This window comes from Stomoxys calcitrans, chromosome 5, assembly GCF_963082655.1.
Source record: "Stomoxys calcitrans chromosome 5, idStoCalc2.1, whole genome shotgun sequence".
NCBI classification, from domain to species: domain Eukaryota; kingdom Metazoa; phylum Arthropoda; class Insecta; order Diptera; family Muscidae; genus Stomoxys; species Stomoxys calcitrans.
Window position 1 is genome coordinate 39002953 of NC_081556.1, and position 19586 is coordinate 39022538.

The 19586-nt window shown below is 35.0% G+C and overlaps 1 protein-coding gene across 2 annotated transcripts; it reads left to right on the top strand.

Annotated features, from left to right (window-relative positions):
• Window positions 1–1325: 1325 nt before the first annotated feature.
• LOC131997723 (uncharacterized) lies at window positions 1326–9817 on the top strand. Of its 2 annotated transcripts, XM_059369137.1 has the most exons (3): window positions 1326–1820; window positions 8278–9223; window positions 9638–9817. In XM_059369137.1, exon 2 carries the CDS (start codon window positions 8281–8283, stop codon window positions 9217–9219), a length of 939 nt encoding a protein of 312 aa, XP_059225120.1. In that variant the 5' UTR covers window positions 1326–1820; window positions 8278–8280; the 3' UTR covers window positions 9220–9223; window positions 9638–9817. The 2 variants fall into 2 exon arrangements, with proteins under 2 accessions (XP_059225120.1, XP_059225119.1); XM_059369136.1 differs by lacking the exon at window positions 1326–1820 and having other exon boundaries at window positions 7827–9223.
• Window positions 9818–19586: the final 9769 nt, after the last annotated feature.

Consider the following 19586-nt stretch of genomic DNA (forward strand, 5'->3'; position numbering starts at 1 on the left):
ACAACAGACTCAAGCACCAAATTCTAAAAGCGACCCACAATCTCAGTACAGAAATAAACAACAATCAAAAGTGCGGGACACTAACAACACCAACCACAACCAAAAGTTCGGGCCACAATTAAAACTATAACTTTATATTGCACAATTCCCTAACATTAAAATAAAGCTGCATCTTTTCCTATTAAGATTTAAATTTGTCTACTTAAATCTACATATGAAATTTATTAATCAAACCCTAAGTGAAACCTAAACTAATTCCATCGTTTGTTCCCAATACAAATTTTGCTATCTAAAACTAAGTGTAATATTTGCTACTTAAACTAAAAATGAATTGCTCTACTTACCCTAATTAAAAGCAAATAATTAATTCTAAAATTCTCTAACTAATGCTAACTATAATCAATTATTCAACTCAATTGGCTACTTATATCTAATGAAATCTAAAAGCACTGAAAAATAACAATTACAATAAACAATTACAACAACGATGAATTTAAACACTTAATTCTCCCTCTTTTTATTCCGAAAGGCAAAACCCTTAGTCTGACCCCAAACATTTGGTCCATTACGAACCGGATAAGTGGTTTTTTTAAATAATTAAAAAACCAAAAATCAAAAAAATTTTCTGTTTTCTGCCCAAAAATAATTCATTTTCATTTCAAAAGACCCAGTGACCGAAACACAAAAAATTCGCAACAACAAAAGTGCAGTGACCCAACAATTAAAAGCAAAAGAAATAGAGAAAAGTGCGAAAAAAGGGTTGGTTACACACAACCGTACATACATACACGTATGGACGGACGGCCAACACAAAAATATCAAAACACATAAAAGATCAGTTTTGGCCATTTATTAAAAACACAAAATAATACACAAATCACAAATTCATCACAAATCACAAAAATATATAGCGGCTCTCAGTGTTCTTCGTTTGGTTGTGGCATTTATTTTATTGAAAATTTGATAAAATATTCCAACCAAATGAAGATCAAAACGAAATAACAAAAGAAAATAATAACCAAATTGCAAAGTGACAATTAAAGTACATAAAGACTCAAATAAAACAAAAACTAATTAAATTAACAGGGTGACCCGTGTAAAAATAAAAATAATTAATTAAATTTTAATGTGCAAAAAATTGACCCCAAAATCATTAGAAGTTGTGGTAAATCAAAAAAGAAGTGTGCAAAAGACCCAAAAACTTGAAAGTGACCCGCACAGTGGGACAAAAGTGGCAAAAAGTAAAAAAAAAAAAAAAAAAATTAAAAACTTTAAAAAGTTTTAAAAAGTGTTAAATTCATATACAAAAGTGTTTTTGTTCTAAATAAAGGAAAAATTACATAAAAATTTAAAAATTCAACGATTTGTCGTCCAACTACCGAAATTGTTCACAAATTTTGTTTGTGTGTTTTGATAATTTTTCTAGCAAAATTGTTAAATAACGCATTTCCAAAGCAAAATCCCATAAAAAGCGTAATAAAATCAGTAGTTGCACGCCAAATTTGTTAAATTTGACCCAAAATTAATAATTTTATTTTTCTGTTTTTGCCTTAAAAAATCAATTCGGGACGGTCGCGCAAATAAAAAATACAACAAAAACTTTTTAAAAAACTGTACGCTTGGACCTTGACCAATCGAAACAACCGCTACAACGGTCATTTTCCAAGCTACAAAATTCAAAAAAACCCAACAACAAAAATCCACAAACCTACAAAAAGCGAACAATAAAAATAGACGCTTCAAAAAAGGCGCGCAAACAGCACAACAGCAACACAGCATCACCAATATAGACCCATACATACACACATACATCAATCAAAGTGAGTACCATTTTGTTTTTCTATTAAAGTGCGCTTGGGTATTACGTCATACATAACCTTTTTTTTCAAAAAGGAAAAGTTCATACATTAACCCAGCGTACTTTAATATTGTTTTTGATCGTTTTTGATTATGAATCGCTAATTCGGTTGTCTGATAAATTTTGACCCAAATTAATTTAATCCAAAGTGAATTTGACCCCGATATAGCAGACCCTACTTTCAAGGCAGTGTGTAGGATTTTTGGGACAGACAACCGTGGTATTTTTGTAAAGAAAAAAAAAAGTGTCTTAGTAAAAATTGAAGTGCTTTTAGAAAAGAAGAAGTTTTTTTTATCAAGAATTGTTTTTGTGTGAGGAATAACGAAAATAATATTGCGTGCTGGCCTCATTTGTCTTCGAAATTTTAAAAACTTCATTCTATTGCACAAATTTAAGTGGAAACGGTCGGAAAGGACTGTGGTTGTTTGTGCAATCCTTTGTTGTTTTTTATACAGAAAGCAAATTGACCCAGCGAGTCAAAGCAGTATTATTGTAAAGAATCATCTAGTTCTGTATGCCAAATTTTGAAAAGTGAAAGTTTAATTTTTTTTTGGAGAAAAATAAATTTTTTTTTTTTGCAACTTTAATTCGAGCGGAATTAAATTGCTGGTGTATTGCGATTTGAAAGAAATTTTTTTTAAAATTTTTTGCGGCTATTGTATAATCGATATCATCAGAAATATTAACCTGTTTTTTTTTTTCCTAGTGACCCAGATAGGACATTTATTACGAATTTTGTAAAAGGTTTCAGGTTTGACCCTTAGATATTTGACCCATCATCAAGACACACATTTTTTTTTCGCATTAGGTTTTTTAGAAATAGATTTGATTTCTACAAATAACCAGGTTTTTTGGACATTTTGTTGTAGATTTTTCCTTGGTTTTATAGTTTTTGAACCTATTTAAAACATATACAAGCCAATTACAAAATGGATAAGAATTTACGCGAAAGATTTGTAAACTGTGTGAATGATTTAGTAGATTTTGAAAGCGTTTACTCCGCGGCTAAGTCAGATGATAATATACATTCGTTAGAAATCACGCGGGTAGAACTCAATTCTTTATGGGATCAAATCAAGAAGGCATACTTAGATTGTAGGGACCGCATTCCGGAAAAGGATGAGACACCTATAGATAAAACTAAACTTCGAAATAATTACAAACAGGCACTAGAAACTTATAAACGGTGTTTAAGCTCTCTTAACGGAGAAATTTTGGCCCTTAACGAGCAACAAGATCAAGAAAAACAGGAGAGAATATCGATGACCCAACAGCGAGACAATAATGATTTTTCACCAGCTCTAAGATTGCCGCCCTGTGACACAGATGTCTTTAAAGGGGGATATCGCGAATGGCCCACCTTTAGGGACTTATTTTCAGCAATTTACATTAACAATTCAAAATTAAGTAAAGTCGAGAAGTTGTTTCACTTGACCCAAAAAACAGCAGGAGAAGCCCGCGAAATAATTTCCAATGTTCCACTGACCCATGAGGGTTTCGACATAGCGTGGAGAAATCTCGTTCATAGGTACGAAAATAAACGCATGCAGGTAAATGAGCAATTGCGAGCTCTTTTTAATTTACCTTCGGTTTCCGTTGATAACGCGTCAACAATCCAGAAATTACAGCGCACTATAGGTAGTTGTACCCAAACTTTACAGACCCTTGAAGTAGAAACGGGGGGATGGGACCCAATCTTAGTTTATCTTGTGTCAACCAAACTACCAAGAATATTTTTAGAAGAATTCGAAAGCAGCCTAGCAGATTGTTCGTCTCTTCCATCGTGGAATCAATTAGATGTATTTTTGACCCATAAATTCAAGACCCTAGAATCAGTCGGCAATATCAAGCCACAATATTCGAGATATAATCAACCCAGATCGGAGTACGATAAGCGGGAAAAGCGAGTTAATAGTTTTCAAACAAATGTAAATCCCAATTTCAAGAACACGGGCTCAAGACCCAGCAACAACACACAATCACACTATAATGCTCAGAATAACAAACCGGTTTGTCAACTTTGTAAATCCAATCATTCTTTGCGAGAATGTCCTCAATTTCTAGAAAGGTCAATCAACGATCGAATAAACATTGTTAAGACCAGTCATCTTTGCTATAACTGCCTTTCTTCGGATCATGGAGTCAGGGAGTGTAAAAGTCGTTTTAGTTGTAGGGAATGTAGTCAACGACACCACAGTTTGATACATAAAGGCAACCAGAGCCAGTACCCTACAACAGGCACACACCAACGAGGCGGAGCACGACCTAGCACCAGTGCTGCCGCTCTCAACACTTTAGTTCAACCCGGTAGACAGGAAGCACGACCTAGCACCAGTGCTACTGATCCTACCACCCTAGCTCAACCGGTTAGCGAATACGCACGCCCTAGTACCAGTGCTGACGCTTTAACCACCCTATTACAACCATCGGTATCGCCAAATATACAGTCCACACCTTGTTTAGAAGCACCTTGTTCAACGACTTTGACACTTCAGGAAATCAGACCCACTCCGCAACCCAAAGAGACACTTTTGTTCACAGCAATAGTTCAAATCAAATCTAGAGGACATAGATATGATGCCAGGGCAATCATCGATCCTGGGTCACAATCAACTTTCATTTCAGAGAAAATTAGAAACAAACTACAACTTCCAACAGTTAAGAATTTAATTCATGTCACAGGTTTAAGCGACGCAGTTTCTGAAACATCGACAAAAGCTTGCGTCTTCAATCTTTGCTCACGAGTAAATCCTAGTTTTGAGCTGGAGGTTTGGGCACCAGTCTTAAAGACCCTACCTTCTCATTTACCAACACACAATTTAAGGCAAAATCAATTTGGAGATTTTGCACACCTTAGTCTCGCGGACCCTCGATTCTTTGAAAGTCGACCCGTGGACATGTTAATCGGATTAGATATTGGACCCCTTATATACACAAAAGGCGGTACTATGAAATCCTGTGGATCACTTTTAGCGCAGGACACCGTTTTTGGGTGGATCATAGGAGGACCCATTACGGAAGACCCTAAATCCGACAGACAAATCACACTTTATAGTGCATCATCATTAGAAAAGATAATCACTCGCTTTTGGGAGGTGGAAGAGACCCCAAAAAAGGTTTTGAGGTCAGCAGAAGATATTTATTGCGAAAATAATTACAAAAATACAACACGACGTAATGAGGCGGGGAGATATATCGTAACTTTACCTTTTAAAAGCTGTTCAGAGATCGGTTCATCTAGGAACATCGCATTGGCACAGTTTCATAGAATGGAGAAAAAGTTGTCTAAGACCCCAGATATTAAAGCACATTATGATGCAGCCATATTAGAGTATTTGGAATTAGGACACATGAGGAAGGTAGACCCAAACAGCGTATACAAGACCCCTCACTACTACTTACCTCACCATGCAGTTATCAAACCAGATAGGGTTACCACAAAACTTAGAGTGGTTTTTAACGCATCTAGCCCAACATCAAACAAGAAAAGTCTTAACGATATCTTACATACAGGACCCATACTTCAGCAAGACCTTGTGCTACAAGTGTTGAAATGGAGATTTTTTAAGTACGTCTTCAATGCAGACGTGACAAAAATGTATCGTCAGATCTTAGTAGACCCCAATCAAACAGCTTTTCAAAGAATTCTCTTTCGTAAATCAGAAAACCACCCAATTGAGGATTACGAACTCTTAACTGTTACCTTCGGCATAAATTGCGCCCCATTTTTAGCGATTAGGACCCTTCTCCAGTTAGCAGAAGACGTGAAAGATTCTCATCCGTTAGGATCAAGAATTATTAAAGAAAATTTATATGTCGATGATGTATTAGCGGGCGGACACTCCATAGAAGAAGCTACAGCAGCTAGGAAGGAATTAGCCTCCGCATTAGAATCAGCTGGTTTCGAGCTAAGAAAATGGGCGTCAAATGACACACGTTTGTTAAAGGATTTAAATGAAGACATGCTTCTTCCAATAGATTGGTTAAATATTTCCGAAGCTTCTTCGACAAAGACCCTAGGAATTCGTTGGAATATATCAGGTGATAATTTCACTTTTACGGCCCCTACAGTTGAAGAAAGGCAAATGAGCACCAAGCGAGAAGTATTATCAACGATAGCAAAGTTTTTCGACCCATGTGGATGGTTAGCGCCAGTAATAGTTGTAGCCAAGTTAATCATGCAACAGGTTTGGCTAGATAAGGTAGAATGGGACGACTCGTTGAAGCCAGTGACTCAAATGAACTGGAATAACTTTGTGAGAGGTAGCCATTCTATAGACACTGTATCGATACCAAGATGGGTTCGGTTTACACCTGCTAGTATTGTGGAAATACATGGATTCTGCGACGCGTCAGAAAGCGCATATGCAGCCACAATTTATATACGCGTTGAACACATCGATAAAACTGTAGACACTTTTCTTCTAGCAGCCAAGACCCGAGTAGCCCCAGTTAAGAAAATCTCTCTGCCAAGGTTAGAATTATGCGGTGCAGTTATGTTGTCAAAGTTAACAAATGCCATTGTGCCTAAGCTTCAATTATCAAAGTTTACGACCCATTTCTGGACCGACTCTACAATCGTTCTAGCCTGGCTACAAAAGCCACCATGCTCATGGAGCGCTTTCGTTGGTAACAGGGTTTCAGAGATATTAGAGAACGTCGGCGGTGAGAATTGGAAACATGTTGACTCAGAATATAATCCTGCAGATGTAGCAAGTCGTGGCTGTTCTCCTGACGACTTAATAGCTCATAATTTATGGTGGACGGGACCCCAGTGGCTCAAATTGCCGCATGATCAGTGGCCGCAAGACCGAGTTAATACAGACACTAATCTTGAAGCAAAACAAGTTAAAGTATTCGCAACAGGCACTTTTGATGACCCTTTGACTCGATTTTCGTCTTTAGCTAGAGCATATCGTGTTTTGTCTTACGCCGTTAGGTTCTGGCGTAACACAGGTTCAACTAGATCCTCACTTAAAATTTCATCGCAAGAAATAACCAGCCCAGAGCTCATAGACACAAAGATGCGTCTTATAGTGGCAACTCAGAAACATTACTTCGTTGAGGAATACAGTTCTTTGACCCAAAAGAAAAGGCTTTCACCTAGAAGTAGTCTTTTACCATTCAACCCCTTCATAGATAGAAAAGGAGTAATTAGATCCAATGGTCGTTTAGTTCAATCGCCAGCTTTGACGTACAGCGAACGTCATCCAATCTTAATCCCATATGATTCGCGATTTGCACTCCTTCTAGTGGAATTTGTTCATAAAGTCTCAATGCACGGAGGCAATCAACTTATGACCCGGCTCATCCGTACGGAGTTTTGGATATTCAGATTGAAACAGTTGATCAAGAAAGTTATACACAATTGCAGAGTTTGTACCCTATATCGATTAAAGACTCAGACCCAAATTATGTCATCTCTTCCACCCGAGCGTACTACTTTATCCAGACCCTTTACGAATACAGGGGTAGATTTTGCAGGACCCTTCGGAATCAAAAGCTTAACAGCACGAGCGTGTTTAATAACCAAGGGTTATATCTGCATATTTGTTTGTTTTGCGACAAAAGCCATCCACTTAGAAGCAACAAGTGATTTATCGACTCAATCATTTCTGGCGGCATTAGCTCGTTTCATAGGAAGGAGAGGGTGCCCAGAAAAGATATATTCCGACAATGGAAAGAATTTTATAGGCGCAGCAGAAATGCTCAAGAAAGATCAGAAAGAGTTTATGAAAAGTTTACAGAGCAGCGCCATTCAGCAACATGCTCATCAGAATTTAGAGTGGAAATTTATTCCTCCAGGAGCTCCCCATATGGGGGGATTGTGGGAGGCAGGAGTTAAATCATTCAAGATACACCTTAAGAAGTCTATGCCCAAAATGAACTTCACGTTCGAAGAACTGTCAACCATATTGGCACGTATCGAGGCCTGCCTCAATTCACGACCCCTTAGTCCAGCTTCTGAAGACCCTAACGATTTAGCACCCTTGACCCCAGCTCACTTCCTTATAGGCTCTTCCCTTTTGACCCCGGCAGAACCCGACATCTCAGAGGAGGACATAACGCTTGCAAATCGGTGGAAGAGATTAAAGATTATATCCCAAAACTTTTGTCAGAGGTGGAAGTCAGAGTACTTAAATGAGCTTCACCGTAGATACAAATGGAAGTATCAGCAAGATAACATACAGGTCAATGATTTAGTTGTCATCAGGGATGAGAGATATCCCACCGAGTGGAAGTTAGGACGAGTTTTTAAAACATACCCCGGTGTTGATCAGAACACTCGAGTTGTAGATATTCGAACTTCCAATGGCATAGTCAGTCGACCCATAACTAAGATTGTCAAATTATTCTCAGACACCCCTAGCAATTCATAATCACATCAAAACACGGTACTCACGAGATTTTGGTTACAGATAATGGCCGGATATTTACCTCGCCCAGAGTCCCCACGACCCGCCAGACCCACACGCCCTCGCTTCGACCCACGGGAACCCAGGTATCGCCCCGCATCTTGGCAGTATGCCTGTGGCCTCTGCCAGGAGGACCACGCCATACGGTCATGCCCGCGGTTCCGGCAAATGACACCGTATCAGAGATACGAGACAGTTGAGAGACGGAGTTACTGTCGGAACTGTCTGGCGCGCAGCCATCTGGCCCCAGACTGCCCCGTGGTCACTGCCTGCCGGACATGCGACTACCGCCATCACACAATGCTGCATGGAGCCCCACAGCTTAGGGAGACATACGGCAGCTACAGCCCGCCCCCAATGGAGATTGCCAACCCACGGCAACTTGCAATCGAACCAGCCAACCAGATGCCCATCGTCCAAGGCCCTCCCCCGGTCGAGATACCTTACAGCCGGGCCACTGTTTTTGTACCCACGGCGATGGTGGAATTGGCACCCGAGGAGCAGGACGAGTGGGCTGGGGTACGGGTACTTTTGTGCCAGGCATCGACCATCACCCGAATCGCGGCAGCCACAGTAACTCGCCTGGGGATACCAACGAGAGAGCGCAGAGGGCACCGTCTGGCAACAATAAGACTTCGGTCAAGGCATGCGTCGAGGAGGACCATGTATACCATCCAGGCAGTGGTGACCCGGGATTTGCCGCGACGACCCTATTCAGATCCCATCATTCCCGACCCCACAAGCAGCCTAAGATCCCTTCCTTTGGCAGATGCTGACCCTAGGGGCAACGAACCAATCGATGTAGAGGTAGGGGCCGATGCCTACGCCCACCTCCGGAGGAGTGGTGTTGTGCAACCCGGATTGGGAGCCGTCTTCGCCCAGGAGACAGATTGGGGATACGTGTTCGTCGGCCCAGTCACCTCACAGGCAAGAAACCAAAATTAAAAAGGTAAGATGTCACTTCGTCACTTGGAGGGGGAGAATGTTCAAGGTACGTTTGAACATGAAGTCATGTGCACCCATGTGCAGACATGCGTTCACGTATGCACATGACCCACTGTGCATAACGGTACATTGAAGTAAGTTCTTAATCGCTGATTCCGCCTTGATTTCATATTTGTTTACCTGGAATTGTTGCTTGTAGCTTGGAAAGTTGACCGTTTTCGCGGGGTCCAAGTGACAAGCAACAACCAGAAAAAGATCAGTCTCGATTGAAACCTTAAACCCGCGAACCGTGCTCTTTCCCCCCTCGAAGTGAACAACAAGTGAACCAACAGTGAACATACATACAAACATATATAACTAGAGTGAACATTGCAACAATAAACTTTGAAACAGTGAACTAATATATTTAACATTTTAGACACAAGTGACACAACAACAACAGACTCAAGCACCAAATTCTAAAAGCGACCCACAATCTCAGTACAGAAATAAACAACAATCAAAAGTGCGGGACACTAACAACACCAACCACAACCAAAAGTTCGGGCCACAATTAAAACTATAACTTTATATTGCACAATTCCCTAACATTAAAATAAAGCTGCATCTTTTCCTATTAAGATTTAAATTTGTCTACTTAAATCTACATATGAAATTTATTAATCAAACCCTAAGTGAAACCTAAACTAATTCCATCGTTTGTTCCCAATACAAATTTTGCTATCTAAAACTAAGTGTAATATTTGCTACTTAAACTAAAAATGAATTGCTCTACTTACCCTAATTAAAAGCAAATAATTAATTCTAAAATTCTCTAACTAATGCTAACTATAATCAATTATTCAACTCAATTGGCTACTTATATCTAATGAAATCTAAAAGCACTGAAAAATAACAATTACAATAAACAATTACAACAACGATGAATTTAAACACTTAATTCTCCCTCTTTTTATTCCGAAAGGCAAAACCCTTAGTCTGACCCCAAACACTACCTATTCCGTGTAAGAAACATACCATTTTTATAACATTAAATATTATTATTTTTTTTAATTTAATTATATAATATAATAAATTTTATTATTTCAAAGGCTGTGAATTGCAATTTAACATTTTAATTTTATTATATAATTTTTGTTTTAATATTATATAGTATAATAAACTTTATTGTATAAAAGCTTTGGAATGCAGAAGCTCTGCACAAAATGCATTTTGGTGCGAGATATTTCAATTTAAAAGCTTTTGAATGAAAAACTTTTTTTTATAAAATATTTTGTACTAAAGCTTTTGTTATTCATCCTTTCGTTTTAAATGATGTTACTACAAAAAGCTTTAAAAATCAAGACCTTTTAAAAATTTTGCTCGTAGCGAAGAAAATGGGAGCCTTTTACACATTCTTAAAAGATTTTTTTTCTTCAAAAAAGTGAAAAAAATTATAAAAATCATGAAACTTAGAATTAACAGAAAAACTATAAGCGCTTTGATATTAAAACTTGTTTATATTAAAGCTGTTTGTATGAAAGCTTTGTTTTCATAAAAGCTTTATAGGACAGTATTGAAAAAAATCTAAAGTTTTTGCAAACAAAGCTTTAAATGAAAACCTTTAAATCCTTTGATATAGTAGCTTTTAAAGAAAGGCTTTTAAAAGATATCGATACAAAAGCTTTTTGAATAAAAGATCTTAATATAAAAGCTGCTGTGAAAACCTTTTAAATCTATAACCAATTTTTATAAAAGCTGTTAACGACGGTATTACAAAAATCCATTAGCTTTTGTTGTCCAAATAAGAGCATTTTTTGAAAAATCTTTGGTATGTTAAAGCTTTCCATGTTTAAGGTTTTAATAAAAAAAAATTGTTTTCATAAAGGCTTTATAGGACAGTATTAAAAAAATTCATTAACTTTTTTACATAAAACTTTTAAAGAAAACCTTTATAATATTAAAGGTTTTAACGTAAATCTAAAGCTTTGATTTAAAAGCTTTTCTTCGCTAAGCTTTCGATATGGAAAGCTTTTCTTAAAGCTTTTGATAAAAAAATGGTTTTCACTACCATGTTTTTAGTATTAACCTCTGTTCATCTCATTTTTTATAAAAAGCTTTTCATATCAAAGTTTTTGATTTAAAAAGCATTTCAGTACAAAGTTTTTGATAAAAAAATGCTTTTCAGTAAACATCTTTTAAAAAAAACGTTTTTCTTTATAAAGTTTGTGACATAAAAAGCTTTTCATTTGGTATAGAAGCTATTCATAAAAAATGCTTTGAAACTATACTTTTTAATAGAAAAACTTTTCGTACCTAAGATTTTCATGGCAAAGCTGTTGATAAACAAAAGGTTTCACTACAAAGCTTTTGATATTAACAACTTTTCATTTCAAATGTTTTTTCATAAAAAGCTTTTCATATTTCATATTGATGAAAAAAAGCTTTTTAATACAAAATGTTTGATAGTAAAAGCTTTTTATAACAAAGCTTTTGATGTAAAAAGCATTTATAGAAAAACTTTTTTTAAGATTTTCGTTACAAAGCTTTTGATATTAACAACTTTTCATTTCAAACATATTTTTATAAAAAGCTTTTAATATTTTCATAAAAAGCTTTTTGATAAAAAATGTTTGATACTAAAAGCTTTTTAATACAATGTTTTTGATGTAAAAAGCATTTATAGAAAAACCTTTTTTAAGATTTTCGTTACATAGCTTTTGATATTAGCAACTTTTCATTTCAAACTTTTTTTTAAAAAGCTTTTAATATTTTGATGAAAAAAAAGCTTTTTAATAAAAAATGTTTAATACTAAAAGCTTACAAAATGTTTACTAAAAGCTATACAATGTTTTTGATGTAAAAAGGATAAAAAGGCTTTTCATTACACATCTTTTAATATAAAACGATTTTCGTTATAAAGTTTTTGACATAAAAAGCTTTTCATTTGGTATATATATTCATATGATATTAATAACTGTTCATTTCAAATGTTTTTCTTTATAAGAGCTTTTCATATTTTGGTGAAAAAAGGCTTTTTAATATGAAATTTTTGATACTTAAAGCTTTTTAATACAAAGTTTTGATATAAAAAAGCTTTTGATTTTACCTCTTTTGATATGAAACTTTTCGTAACAAGCTTTTTGATGTAAAAAGCTTTTCACTTGATACAAAAGCTCTTCATTACCAAGCTTTTCACATAAAAATGCTTTGAAACTATAGCTTTTAATATAAAAGTTTTTCGTAGTTGCGATTTTTTCACAAAAGATTTTTCTTTTCAAGTTTTATTGCCTGTTAGGATGAAGATCCTTTTTCTACAATATGGGCTAAAAAAAACTTTTTTTCGTATATAAAACTTTTTTGAAAAAATTCCACAAAAATCATTGAATTTCATATCTATCGTTGAACTTCATTTTATTTTTCTAGCTTTAGAAATATCGAAAAAAAACAGGATAATATTCCCCCAAGTTTCAAACATCTATGATATTCTTAGATTTTAAGAAACATAGCAAAAAGTTATAGCATTGTATAAAATACAAATAATTTTTCTTTACAATACACACAATTTAACCATGTTTACTGTAAATTTTGGGTTAAATTATGCAAAACCAAAGTTGAAAAGCAAACATTTGTAGTTGAAGGCAGGTATTTTCATAAAAGTTATAGTGAAAGCGAAAAAAAGGCGTTAAATGTATATAGGAAAACATAGCTGAAATACTTGCTGAGCAGATTTAGAACAAAATACAAAATATATAAACTATATTGAGTAATAAAAACCTTAAAAAAGAATATTGTTTAGAAAAAAACCCTAAAGCCAAGAATTGCCACAAAAATGCAATCATTTAATATTACAAAAAAAATAAATAAAAAAACACATCTCATATACATTTATGTTATATAAAACAACTAATATAAATATTTAAACCAAAACTAAAGCTTATGTACAGGGTATTTACAAATCCTTTAATTTGTTTGTAAATGTTTAAAATCCAAACCTCAAAATTATGTTTAGCTTGGAAAAGGCTAGATTTCAAATGGTTTTCATTTTGCGTATGAAAAATTTGTCTCAAAACTCAGATTTAGAGTAAAGTTTTGAAAAAAAAGAACTATACAAAACAAAAAGTTAGCATAGTTGAATATTATTGCAAACATGGCGTTTTGTGAGTATTATTGTGTGAATTAGACAATATAAGTGGATATGTTATATATATACAAAAAATAATAATATCATAATAAAAAAAATATATTTGTTGGAGAACTTACTAACTAGTCATACTATTCCATATAAACAAAAATCATAAACTATCATAGATGTCTAAATTATTCTTATCGCACAATGCACATATTCAAAAGACGATGATTAAAACAAAAAGCTGGTATGGGGTCAAACACACTATTCACTGATATATTCTAGCACCAAAAGGGAATGATTCCTTAACTATTTGCGTATAATTATATGAAACCAAAAAACCAAAATTACATTATAAGCATATTTGTGACCATTTAATACAAAATATCGTATATAATCCTATTAGAGCAAAAAAAAAACTATTCGGAATCCTTAAAACCTATATAAAAAAAATAAAAATCTAAATTGTTTTGCATTTTGAGCATAATAGTCAAAATATATTTAACAAAAACCAAAAAAAAAATTATTGAATATAAGAAAACAAAAAATCTTTAAAAATAATTACAATGGGAGAAACCACTTTGACGTTATATATGCCATAAAATAATTGAAAATAAATGTTATTTAAATTCAAAAAACAATACTAAATGCTAAACAATGGAAAACAACCCTTTCCCCTAAATGTACTACTCCAAAATCTAAAAAAAATCTTAGTTCTATAAATGCATATACAATTCATATACTTCATGTGTATTTTCATGTATTCTCTTCCCCCTTTATCCCCCCCCTCCAAATGATTGTAAACTTTCAATGTTCCATGAAAATCGTTTATAGCAATTTAAGAATTTATATGCCCATATATTACACGTAAAGTAAAAATTATACGTAACCTTAACATAACCTTTATTGATGGATTTATCCTTCATCGCCAAATTAAAAAAAAAATCAAATAATTGATACCTTTATATAAAAATATCCTTAGATGCATAAACCTAATTATTGTAATATGATGATACAATTTAAATACGAAACAATAACTGATGATATGACACACACAAGTTGTTGGTGAATAAAACTGAGCTACAGAAAAAAAGGTTTTCATTTTCTTCGTTTTGTAAAAAGAAGAGTAAGTATTTAATAAAACCAAGTAAAAAGTCTAAAACTTTAATAAAACTCAAGTAAAATTCCCTACGTCAACTACATTTCGTTAAAAATCAATCAAAAATGCCCCATATATGAACCTATAGAGGCTGTACAGTAATATGTTCCGATCTAAACACAAACTCGATATGAACGCCGTATAATACAATTCACTGTTCTAAATTTCAGAAAAATCGGGAGATCGGTACATGTGACAGCTATATCATATATATATATATAGACCGATCTGGAATATATTTAGAACGAATGTTGTCGGGCTTAACAAAACTAACTGCCTCAAATTTCAACGAAATCGGAAACTATAGGTGTTAAACCTAAAATTGGAAGATCGGTCTATATGATGATATTATACTATCTATACCTTATTCGACATGGATATTGAGGATCCTCAAACAACCCTCTGTACCAAATTTCACCAAAATCGGGCAATAAATGCGGCTTCTATGAGCTCTAGTCCCTAAATCGGGAGATCGGTCTTTATGGGGGCTATACAAACATATTGTACGATCTGAACCACATTCGATATGGATATCGACGATCCCAAAACTACTCTCTGTTCAAAATTTCAGCGAAATCGGGTGACAAATGCGACTTCTATGTGCCTTAAATCAAGAGATCGGTCTATAGCTATATAAAGATATTAGCCAATCTGAACCACATTCGATACAGATATTCAGAATCCTCAATCAACTCTTTGTAACCGATTTAAAAAAAAAAAACGGGAACAAAATACAGCTTCTATGGGCCCTAGACCTAAAATCTTGTGATCGGTGTTTATGGGGCTATACAAAAATATTGGCAGGCCACCGTAGCGCAGAGGTTAGCATGTCCGCCTATGACGCTTAACGCCTGGATTCGAATCATGGCGAGATCATCAGAAAAAAAATTCAGCAGTAGTGTTCTTCTCCTAATGCTGGCAACATTTGTCAAGTTTTATGCCATGTAAAACTTCTCTCCAAAGAGGTGTCGCACTGCGGCACGCCGTTCGGACTCGGCTATAAAAAGGAGGCATTTGCAATTTGCAATACAAAAATATTGACCGATCAAAACCATATTTGATACACATATTGAAGGTCATAAGGCCACTCACTGTGCCAAATTTCACCGAAATCGGATAACAATTGCGGCTTCTATGTGCTCTAAACTTTAAATCGTTCTATCGGTCTATATATGGCGGTTGTATAAAGATAATTTACGATGTAAACCATATTCGATAAGGATATCGTGGATACAGTATCCTGATCCGTGGATAGTCTCTGTACCAAATTTCAGCAAAATCGGACAATAAATGTGGTTTCTATGGACTCTTGACCTTCAATCGGGAAATCGGTCCCATATAGGGAGCTATATCTGGATATTATCTGATCTAAATCAAATTAAACCCTCGATATGTGGGTCTTATGGAAACTCATTGTGCCGAATTTCAGCTAAATCGAGTAATAAATGCAACATCTATGGGCCCTTGTTTTAAAATCGGGAGACCGCTTTATATGGGGCTTTATCAATATAGTGTCAAACTACCCTTTCCAGAAGGAAAATGTACTAAAACAACCCTTTCCCAATGGAAAGGGTACTAAATCTATCCTTTCCCTACAACTATCCATTTTCCAAAGAAGGAGTACTAAAACAAATATTTCCTAAAGGAAAGGGTACTAAAACTGTAATTATCAATGAAAATGGTACTCAAACCACCCTTTTAACTAAGGAAAATATACTGAAACTGCCCTTTTCCATAAAAAAGGCTATTAAAACTACCTTTCCCAAAAGAAAGGGTACTAAGACAACTTCTTCCAAAAATAAAAGGTACTAAAACAACTTCTTCTCAAAGAAAGGAGCTAAAGATAACCTTTCCCAAAGAGAAGGGTACTAAAACTACCATTTCCCCAACGGAAGGGTACTAAAACTACCTTTTCCCAAAGGGATGGGTACTACATATATCCTTTCTCAAATGAAAGAGTACAAAAACTACACTTTTCCAAAAGAAAGATTACTAACTACACTTTTCTCAAATGCAAGGGTACTAAAACTACCCTTTTCCATGGAAAGGGTAAAAAAATTACCGTTTTAAAAAAGAAAGAGTAGTAAAGCCTTTAAAACAGAAAAGAATACTAAAGCCGCCCTTTAAAACAGAAAAGGATATCAAAACCACCATTTCCTAAAGGAAAGTGTACTAAAACTACCTTTCACAAAGAATAGAGTACTAAAACTACCCTTTCCTAAAGTTAATGTTACTAAAACTAACCTTTCCTAAAGTAAAGGTTACTAAATCTACCCTTTCCGAAAAGATTGGGTACCCTTTCTCAAAGGAAAGAGTACCTTAAGTGCCATTTTCCAAAGGAAATGGTACTACAACTACCCTCTCCAAAAGGAAAGGGTACTAAAACTACTGTTTATCAAAGGAAAAGGTACTAAAACTACATTTTCCCAAAGCAAGGGTACTATTAAAGCTACCCTCTTCCAAAGGAGAGGCTACTAAAACTAACTTTTCCTAAAAGAAAGAGTACTAAATCTACCCTTTCCCAAAGTTACTAAATCTACCCTTTCCGAAAAGACTGGGTACCCTTTCTCAAATGAAAGAGTACCTTAAGTGCCATTTCCCAAAGGAAATGGTACTACAACTACCCTCTCCAAAAGGAAAGGGTACTAAAACTACTGCTTATCAAAGGAAAAGGTACTAAAACTACATTTTCCCAAAGCAAGGGTAAAGAGTACTAAAACAACCCTAACCTTTCCCAAAGGAAAGGGTAATAAAACTACCCTTTCCTTTTCTTTGGTACTAGAACAACCCTTTATTAAAGGAAAGGGCATTAAAACTACCCTTCTTAAAGGAAAGGGTACTTAAACTTCCCACAGGAAAGGGTATTAAAGCTATCGTTTCCCAAAGGAAAGGGTACTTAAACCACCTTATTCCAAAACAAAGTGTACTTAAACTAAAGGGTGATTTTTTTGAGGTTAGGATTTTCATGCATTAGTATTTGACAGATCACGTGGGATTTCAGACATGGTGTCAAAGAGAACTAAAGCGGGTAATCATTGGACCGTGTTTTTTCAAAGATGCTGTTGGACGCAACGTTACGGTGAATGAACACATTTCGAACCGAACACTGATTTTGGTAATAAAATTCAATGATTTGCAAGCGTTGCTCGTTAGTAAGTCTATTCATGATAAAATGTCAAAGCATACTGAGCATCTTTCTCTTTGACACCATGTCTGAAATCACACGTGATCTGTCAAATACTAATGCATGAAAATCCTAACCTCAAAAAAATCACCCTTTACCATGCAAAAACTGGATTTTATGGATATGAGATCTATATCTAAATATAGACCGATTTGGTCAATTTTCAATCCCAACCGACCTTCATTTATAAGAACTTTGGCAAAGTTCCAAATAGTTAGCCTTACTCGCTCGAAAGCTAGCGTCCAGTCTCTACTACAACGACTTAAATGTCACGACGATCAAGAATATTATTATAGGGGCTTAGACACAGAAATTCGCAGAGCATAGGATTTTTATGTCGCAATCACGACAACAAGAATAAGGATTTTTACAAAAATCTAAATTTTAGGTTAGGTTGAAAATTGGGTGCGGATATTAATCCGCCCTATGGACATACACCTAAGCGGGTAATCGGGTTGTTGTGCGCTCTAAATAATAAAAAGTAAAATCGAAATTTCATTGCACTAAGAGTTTAACTTAATTTATACCTAACTAAATTTTGGGTAGATTAGGATAGATTAAAAAGATGGTGCGGATATTAATCCGCCCCCTGCCACTATGGACATACACCAAGCCAGTAATCGGCTTTTTGTGCGCTCTTAACTTTTGGGTAAATACTCTGGAATTATTATTACCCAGTTTACATTTTACGTAAAAAATAACCCGCTCTTAGAAAGTGCTTTTAATATCTGCATAAAACACAAACCACTTACCTTCAACTCGACGCTATTGTGAATTGCCAACATCTGTTAATATCCGCTTCCAAACTTCTGCCATGCACACATTTCTTTTCTTTGCTTTAAGACACACATACATTTTACATTTATTTCTGCACACATTTCATTTCTTGGCTTTAACACACACATACATTCTATAATTTATTTCTGCATGCAGTAGCTAAATAACCCACTGAGCACAATATTTTTTTATGGATGCTTTTTCTTATTCTGATACTTTTGGCGAGAGGAACTTTTTATTTTCATTCGAACCATAACAGCACACTACTGCAAGCCCGACATTTCTTTATTAAAATAATGACTTTGCGATTAGACACATAAACATAACCCAAAACAAACTGCACATAATTTTTTTTACATTTCTGCACTTAGGTTGGTTAACATTATCTGTTAACTTTTATTTTAAGACGATCGCCCGAATTTTTTTTATTTTGTAATCACCTTATAACACTTTTAGTGCAATAAAACAAAGTGATGATGCGATTTAATGCTTCTCGATTACTTATTTAACACTTTTCTTTAGATTCTCCATGATTTTATTCATTATTTTAACAATTTAAAGCACAATTAGATAATTACCACAATATCCCGTTTGACGCGACCGGCAGTTGCAGAAAAACTAAGAAGACAATGCCAAAATGTATGAAAACAAAGTTAAATGCATGCATACACACACGCACAATGATCGAGAAAAAAGAGAGCGTAACAACGAGGAATATTGCCTTTGCAAGAGAATCCTATTCACTTTTGTTGTTGTTGTTTATTTTTATCGGGGTTGCTAATGTGGTGAGTTTGGCATTTCTAATAAGGGAATTGCAAGCACAAGCACAACTCTTTCAATTCTTATGAGCGCCACCTGTTGAATTGAGTTGCAATGTTGTTGTATAAGGTGATTTTAGCAAAGGAGCTACCACCCCTTGTCATATAAACCGATTTGCAATGCATAAATTTGTTGGTGGTAAATAAAAGAGGCCATTGATTCATTAATTCATTCTTTTGGTGGGAGCAATTTTGTATTTTCATTCGAACCGTAACAGCACACTAATGCAAGCCCGACATTGCTTTATAAAAGCAATTACTTTGAGATTAAACACTAAACATAACCCAATGCAGACTGCAGCGCTCTTAGTTTTTTTTACA